The sequence below is a fragment of the Betta splendens genome, chromosome 11 (assembly GCF_900634795.4).
Source record: "Betta splendens chromosome 11, fBetSpl5.4, whole genome shotgun sequence".
Lineage (NCBI taxonomy): Eukaryota > Metazoa > Chordata > Actinopteri > Anabantiformes > Osphronemidae > Betta > Betta splendens.
In genome coordinates this window covers 4055888-4064811 of record NC_040891.2, presented here as the reverse complement: position 1 = coordinate 4064811, position 8924 = coordinate 4055888, and the positions used below count along the sequence as shown (strand labels likewise).

The following is an 8924-nucleotide window of genomic DNA, read 5'->3' as shown; positions in this document are numbered from 1 at the left end:
AAGGAAGCGCAGCTCACGAAATTAGGCAGCGTTTTCTGTTTCCTCTATTTAATAATCTTCTAAATATGATTTGATTATTAGTTACAGTTTACCACACAAAAATACCTAAATATTTTCAGCCAGAAATATAGGCAATAATATATTGGTTAATTACATAAGCACGATTAAAGGAAACGATAACATAATAATGTCGCGATTATGAAATCCATATTTTTTTCTCTCACGTTAAAAGTTAGTAAAACATAGAATACAATACTTAAATTATATGAAAATGTAATTCAACGTACCCGTCAAGTCTCCACATTTATTCTGAAACTTTGTTCGTAATCATTCCGGTTTGCACGTTGATACTTCTTTGACTGCCGCCACAATCGCTCCACAGCTGGAGCGCGAGACAAACACGCTGCTACCTCTAACCCACGCGCACTACCGCGAGACACCGCCCCCTTACAGAATGAGAAAGCGGGACCATATGTAACATATACCGAATCAGAAGGTATTAAAGTATCTGATTTACAAATATAAGACTATACATAGTATTTGTAGTAGTAGTAGTGATAGTAGTAACGGTATTAATCCAGGAAAAGTGCAATATGTTGTGACATTATTATGTCATTACACATTTAAATCTGTGAACATCATCCAGATGACTAATGAAGACTACTGGGGCCACACAAGAAAAAAGCACTCCATGTTCTCAGCTTGTTTTTCCACCTGGGTATCCAGGTGCTTCCAACCCCAGAGGGGAGAAGAGCTGCGGCGGCTGTTGGCGATGGTTAAGGTCTCGATGGGCGAGACCCAGAATATCAAACCCCAACAGGCGGGGAACGCAACAAGGCCCTGGTGAGAGAATGATGCTACAGTATAAACTGGCTTAAGCAAGTGATCAGAGCCTCATTGAGGATTATGTAACGGCATTAGGTCAGCCTGCAGCTCACAGCTGGGCGTCAGGGACGCTGTCACTGCTTGACCATGGGAATACACAACTCATGCTACTCAGTCATGGCTTCAGTGTGTGGAGAAGGCAGCAACCCTGCATCTAATGTCATTAGATACATACAGGCACAAGACCACTTGTTAAAGACACTTCTTCAACAACACGTTACTGACACAACCATCCAATCATACTGATGTCAATGAGACGAAGGAAAAATAATGTCCTGCCTGTCATGACATGAGTTAAGGCATGATGTACTCATTAATTAATTTTTTTAAATTGATTTGCAAAGACATTTGCATTTAATTAAGTAGTCAAAGTCAAAGTCAAATTTGACCCATTCTCCTATGAGTCTCCCAGATGTAGTCAATCCTAAATAACTGGAGAGCCACTTTAATCCACGAATAGTTTATGACAACTATTTTGGATAACTTTCCCTATAATCAAACTAAGAGTATATAGTGACGTGGTATTTACAGCATCAGGGATTTGAATATGAGTTCAGAGGTTGGTCATTTGCTATTTCTAACATGAGCCCCGATTGAATATTAAAGTATAATGAAGCGTTGTGTTTTACCCCAGCCCTCACCACCCCACTCATGCTGATCTTGTGATAGTAGGAAAGCACATTCCCTCCACATTACATGCGATTTGTGCGTGCGTGCGCGTGTTGCACAGGGGAATCCTGTGAAGCAGGAACACAATAAATCACATTTAAGCAGGATCATGTGATGAACAGAAGGGAGGGCGGTGAAGTATTTGGGAATCCCTACTTATTTGTTGGCATCGTGTTGGACACTGCTGTCGGGAGCCAACTCAAAAGATGTTGCATATAATATAACCCCTTATAAGAAAGTTTTAGAAAACATACACACGTGTGTTCCACCTGATCATGCACAGGATGATTTGACAGACAACAGCCCCACCTACAGGCCACACATGGTAACGACACCACATTTAGACATGAACAGAATGCCGCTTTATTGATTAGAATGAAAAATGAAGGTTTACTCAGGAAGCTGGTTAACAATTAACTTCAATACCATATCATGCATATCAAAAACGGTTCTTTTGGATATTTTGTGTACAAATAAGGCACTTCACATACAAAACTAAGCATAAAACCCAAACAATCATAAAGTCTGAACATAGGAAAGTAGTTAAAGTGAAAACAGTGGTTCCCTGCATTAATTTGTGATTTTGCTTTGGTCCCATCCTATAAAAGGCATGTAGTGCTCTAAATTGCAATAGTAGAGAAACAGCCACTTCCTATGTTGTAATTAAAATAGGACATTTAAGCAGCACGTAAATAGATACCTCCCCCCGAGAGTTGGTAACATAAGCTGGAAGGTTATGTTGTGACTTTTAGTTGAAGTCTCTGTCTGGGAGCACCAGCGGGGCCACCAGGGTCCAGAGATACAGAGCCAGGCCGAGCCAGCTAGAGCTAATCTTCACCCACACAGCCGGCATGGCGGTCTGCATTACCTGGTAGTCTGTGTCGGGCCTGGTGAACCGAGAATAGAGTCAGAAGACAAGTTGGCTTGAGAAGAACTGGTTCCAGGAAGTGTGGTTACTTACTGGTACCAGTTGGTGAGGGTCATCATGATGTAGAGTGAGGCCAAAAAGAGGCAGAAGTGGAAGAAGGAGTAGCTGTAGGTGACCCCGTCCTCTTCGTTGTCCACGGCCCGCCGGGTGCCGTCCTCTCCTGGGGTGGCCTCCACATTGGCGGTCAGGCCCTGGCCCTCCTCGGTCTGCATCAGCTTGTTCACCTGGGCGTTGTTTGATGAGCGGATGCTGTGGTGGTGAGGGGACAAAGATTCATGCTGAGTCATGCTAAACAATGACCTCAATAATAGAACTGTATAGACACCCATGTCTGCATTTCCATAGGCCTCTGGCAGTCATCTTGTTTCTCGACCCAATAGTTTCATTTCATTTCGTCTGATGGTTATTAAAAATCTTTTCAATCCAAGAACTTGCTAGGCTTCCAGAGAGTTCATTTGGATACTCCTCTCAAAGATCTTCCTTGAGCACACTATGCTTTAAAAGATTCAAACCCCACCAACAACAACAATAAGTACCTGGCATAAAGAGTGCAGAACAAGAAGATGATCAATCCCACTATGCCCTGTGCGTCCCACCACTGAACATTTCCAGGCGCTTGGGTGGGAGTAGGTCCTGGTGCAGGAGTTGGACTGCTGGGCTGGATCAGACTCAGTAGACTGGGGTTACACTTACGATCTACAATTGGAGAAACACAGAGACACAAAGTCAAAAGTTCAATCCATAAATGACTTGGGTCACTTCTTTAACAATCAATTATTGTAAATAGTTTATTTAAAGTATTTTGCTCTTTCGTTTATTATTGTTTAAATACTACACTGCATGCAGTTGTGCTTTACTGACTGCGTGGACTTACTGGGGTTGTTGCTCATTGCTGACCACGTGACATACATGGTGTACATAGAGATGAGGGATGCCTGCAGCAAGCCTGAGCTTGGCTGAGCCTCCTGTGGAAACACAAGATGGGAGAAGTCAGAACTATGTCACCTCACTATCAATAAAATGTTAGGCTATGAAAAAGAATCCATAATAAATTCATAAATATCTATATTAACATTTATCTTCTGAAAGTTTATGTTACCTGGACTTTGGGAAGAATGGACACAATGGACACAATGATGCAGAATATTAAGTTGAGGCTGATGAAGACCTTGTGCTCTGTGCAGTCACTAGGCTGAGTATAAAACACATAGAAGAGCACGACAGCAGCAAAAGCCACGGCGTAGTGGATGAAGGTGAAAGACAACAGAGCTGTGAGGGAAAAACGCATGCGAAGAGCAAGTTTTAACATACATGGAACCTGATGACAACTTTAAAAGCAGTTAATTAAACAAAGCCTAGATTTGGAATAGAGTTCACGGATACAAAGTGAAAATGTGCTGTGTTTATAAAGTACCTGCAAACCAGCATTTGGAGTTTCCGTTTTCCGCTTTCTCCAGCCAGGACAGGTTCCAAGAATGGGCGAAGTCCACGAGCAGGATGAGCTGCATGATGATGAAGATGAAAGAGCCCACCATGCCGAAGTAATACCACACTGTGTAAAGTCAAATATTGGCAAGGTCAAACGCAAATTCCCTAAACACCACACACCTTATAAAATGGAGCAAAGCGATGGGCTGTGCTGTAAAACTAATACAATGTTTTTGAAAAGATCCCTGCAAACTAGGCACGTGAAATTGCAACAACCTCAGTAACTGCTCTTGGAATCCTGGACTGCTGTCCAAAAAAATTTACCTGTATTGAGGGTGCCATCTGGGATGAAGAAAGCCCCCACAGTGATGCCAACCAACACTAGGAACTTGAAGAACCAGAAGCTAGGGGAAAAAAAAACGAGTTATTCCCAAATAAACTTTGCGGTGCAGTGCACGTGCCTGACCCCCGGAGGGCAGCACTCGCTCATTGCTCCGCTGAGGTACAAACCCATTTTGGATGGATGCCCGCGGGTCCTTGCTGCTGCGCACTCGGATCATGATGAGGGAGAAAAGGAAGAAGAAGCAGGCCATGGCGAAGCACATGCGGTACACTGACTTGTAGCCTACGATGACATCGCAGTTCACCTTGTTCTCTATGCCAGGTATGCTGGTGCCGCCTGTGCAAAAACCTGGAATCTGACAACGGGAAAACACGCGAAACAATGATTCATTTGGGTCAAATGGAATGTTTTAGAATAGGTTTTCTACGAATCACTGAGTTCTCTGGCATTTCAGGAAACAAATAAAACCACAATTCAAGTATCCTGCCCTGTTGCTGGGTTACGACGTTACGAAACCAATCTGAATGATTTCACTCTTTATACATAGAGTGGAAATGATGAGCAGAATGAGACTATGTAGTGACTTATGAGATTACTCATAGTATCAAAGAGTAATTAAGATGGACCTAATCCAGGCCTGTGTATTGTACCTTCTTAAGGTTGTCCTCCATGCCTGGGAGAATCATAATGACAGAGACCAGAGTCCCAAGCAGCAGCAGGAAGGAGAAAGCCAGGCGGCTCACGGTGGAGTTGTATGTCGAAGGGCAGCATGATGACAGGAGGCAGGAGGCCGAGCCGCACAGACATGACGCCTGGAGAAGAAGCGAGGGAGAGAAGTAGCAGGAAATTCATCCAGATTCATATTTTATGAAGCTCTGGGGTGTGGGGATAATCAGAGTAATGTATGCATGGCTTGAATGCTGCTTGCTGGGACAAAGAAAATAAAAAAACAAAACAAATAGCACTGTGTCTGCTGTCAAGGCAACCACTTTCCTCCTTGTGCACAGTTCCAGAAAAGCAGAGACAAACGCTGATGTACAGTGGCAGTAATCACGCCCGCGATTAGAGCGACCATCACAACAAATCTCTCTCTTTTTCTCTCTCTAGCTTTTCCAGCACGATGAACAGGCTCAGAGGATTCCTGCATGATTCAGAGGCAGACTGTGTGTGAATCAGTGAAGCAGAGATTATAGCTGAGATCAGACAGCCTTTTTTAAGCATGAGAATTCATCAGGATATTTACACATGAGCCTTGGAGGTAAACAGGGTTTTTTGCTGTTTCCACTGTTTCATACTGGTCTGGAACACAACACACGACCCCAAAACTACAGAGAATCTGTGCATCTATAGAAATATTTATATTTTAACTTTAATATATTACTAAAGGTCATATCTAACAATAAATACTCTAACAGTAGATAATAAGGGGTTGAAATGTCAATGTAAAAAATATTTACAGAAACCTATCAGACAGGTATGAAGCATCTACCAGCTACACAAAGTAACTTGCCATTAGTGACTTGTGCCAGGGATTATTTCGAACACTACGACTCTTTGTCTTTAACAAAATGTAAGTCATGAAAAACACAAAAACGGAAAAGTTACGGGAGAGGAGAAAAACTAGTATATTAATCGAGAACAGATTAGAACTGACCCGTAACGTTAACCTACTTCAGCCAGAACAGCGTCAGATCACGAGTAAAACCCGGAAATTCTTCCAGAAGGTGTTGGTTATTAGCAGCGTTTCTCTTATTACTCACTGCATACATTCTAAAGCATTACCAAACCAAGTACCCCGACTCCCTGCAGTAAATTCTGTGTAATACTGCAGTCAGCGTCGGTATCACCTGCCTGACGTTACGTCGAAACCAAACATGCGAAATTAGCGAGACCTTGCTAACAGCGATTTCATCTAAATACGACAAATACTAAGTCAACGACAAATACTAAGTCAACGACATACTACGCGGCGCCAGTGTGACCGGGGAACATGTACTCACACAGCTGGCGAGGGAACCCAGAGCCAAACACGCGCCCATGTTTGTTTAAATCCGTATTTCGCCGAAAGTTTGAAAAGCCTGAAAAGTTCAGGAAGAAAATAATGGTGACGTCAGGTCACTTGAAAATAATACACGGAAAGATCCTCCAAAATAAAAGGCCAACACCCTGCAAACACCCACACCGCTTTAAAGTGAACATAACTCACACTATGATTCATAAAATTTCCTGTTTTGTTGTACTTTGTTGTGTACGCATTATTTTGGATTAATATTAGTATAGTTTATTAATAATAATTAATAAATACTATATACGTAGACCAGGTTCATTTTAAAAAATTAACCCAACTTCCTGCGTTGTTTGCGTCAATTCAGACAAACACATCCGTGACTCCGCTTAAAACAGAACGTTACTGCTAACTTTATTTTTTTGTCTTTGTTCCAGGAGGCGCTATTCTGTGATTGGCTGAATGTGTCGTCATTCCAGGTGACCAATCAGAGGTTGATGCGCGACACATCTGCGATTGTGCTGTCATTACTCTTGAGCGCTTCAACACTTCAACATTTACTCCATATAATTCACGTGAATCATACATCACATGTAATTTTCTTAGGTTGTTTTTAGATTTAAACAATTTTACTAGTCGTGTCTCCCACTGAACAAAAAAACACAAAAACTAACCTAATAATAAGAATAAGAATAAGAAAACCGTTAATAGTCCCACAATGGGGAAATTTCATCTCACAACAGCACAGTATGATACAGAAGAAGAAAAATACATAATAAATAAATATTCAGTGAAACTGGGTTGAGTTGGCACAGTATAACACTAAACAGTGATCAGAGTGGGTATGCAGTCATAAACATAATCTACATATTGCACAGTTTTGCACAAATATTGTGCAAATATTGCACGGAGTGAATGTCTGTATTACCACTGATGCAGTGGGTGGTTTATCAGTTTTGGTGTGGAAGGTAGTTAACATTGTTAACATTGTTGATTGTACAGTCTGATCGCAGCAGATAGGAAGGATCTACGATATCGCTCCTTCACACAGCGAGGGTGGATCAGTCTGCTACTGAAGCTGTTCTCCAGAGCAGACAGTGAGTCCTCCAGTGGGTGAGAGTCCTGGTCCAGGATGGATGTGAGTTTAGCCAGGACCCTTCTCTCACCCACCTCCTGCACCAGGACAGAGCTGGACATTTTGATGACACTGTCCAGTCTCTTCCTTTCCCTCACTGTGATGCTGCTGCTTCAGCACTGAATAAACACTGAAACATAACACCTGTGGTACTGGTTTTTCCAGTTAGGCCTGTCTGCGCTCCATGTGGTTGTGGTGCTGTGGTACCTTCTTTTTCAAATCCTTTATTCCTCCTATTCCTATTTACCAAAACATGTGGAAATACATCTAGTTTTTAGTTTGTACACTTAAACATTTAATTGTAGAAGCCGTTAGTAAAACTAAACTAAGACAACACAACGTTTGTATGAAAGTACTTGTTTACATGTCTCTTATAACTCATATAACACTAAGACTACTGAGAACTGGTCCATGATCCTACCAGTCAGTTTTATTGTAGCGGTAATTATTGTCTGGGTCTGAGTCCTCCAGTCAGCTTCACTGTCCAGGGGGTTGCCCTCCCGTCGCCAAAAGACAGCTGTCATGGGCTCCAGCACCCCTGCATATCTAACTAGTATAACTGATTCTGATGGTGGATGGATGGATGGATGAAAAAATACAGTACACCCTGCAAGTAACTAGTAACCACTGTATGCAACTAAAATAAACAGCAGTAGTATCAGCGAGTAAGAGGAGTAACAGCCAGTGAGTTTAGACCTTTGTGCGTTTGTCTGACCTTCAGAAACACAGTGAAGGTGTTCACTTGTGAGTCATCAGCTCCACTGCTAAAGTCAAGATAAAGCTTCTCCACACACTGAGCTTATCCAGTCTACACAGTAGCACAGTGCAGAAGCCACAATACTGCTTCTATTAATGAGCATTGGAATCAGTCTGGTGTTAATATTGCTCTGGAGACTGGTTCCACTGACGGTAATTGTTTTCTTATCGCTTACGTTTCAAACACGAGGCCTCTTCACCAAGGAGCGTGAAGAATGAGACTATTTCAGCTTCGGATGTTACCATCAATGTGCCGCTGTTTTTTTTCTGTCAGGTTTTATACAGTTGCAGTGCGCGCACATGTTGGTTAAATAAATAGCTTATGAAAGATGAGACCTGAGGACAAATTAGTAAATTATTAGATTCTGGTGAACCTCAGGTGACAAGACGACTCTGTTGCACTGTGCTGAACGTGTTAGCACAGAGCGCCCCTTCCAAAAGGACAATGGTACAGCCTAAACCTCTTGGCAGCCGCGGCGAAACAGAACAGAGGTCTAGCAACAATTCAACAGGAAAAAGTACCGACACTTCAAAATAAAACCCAATGGGCCAGAATTAGGTTTCCACTAAATCTTATAATACTAATAGTATCTACAACAACACTATTATTAAGAGCCAAACGGAATATTTATTTTTAGCATCATATCATTTTTAAAACTACGTGGTGAGAGATTCAAGTCAAACAGCTCCCATTGGAATGATATTCAGACATTTTGCTGATTTGTTGATACATAGAAACTCAGTGTTTGAAATCATGCTTGATAACAAAGTTATG

The 8924-nt window shown here is 42.0% G+C and overlaps 2 protein-coding genes across 2 annotated transcripts in view; one reads left to right on the top strand and one right to left on the bottom strand.

The window, feature by feature from the left end:
• stmn1a (stathmin 1a) overlaps nt 1-8924 on the top strand; it is a 268537-nt gene that overhangs the window by 234427 nt on the left and 25186 nt on the right. The window lies entirely within an intron of this gene.
• serinc2 (serine incorporator 2) lies at nt 1894-6411 on the bottom strand. The gene is made up of 10 exons (XM_029166581.3): nt 6254-6411; nt 4904-5065; nt 4421-4608; nt 4235-4314; nt 3897-4034; nt 3582-3751; nt 3357-3447; nt 3019-3178; nt 2516-2731; nt 1894-2441 (listed from the first exon to the last, which is right to left on the bottom strand). Exons 1-10 carry the CDS (start codon nt 6290-6292, stop codon nt 2303-2305), a joined length of 1383 nt encoding a protein of 460 aa, XP_029022414.1. The 5' UTR covers nt 6293-6411; the 3' UTR covers nt 1894-2302.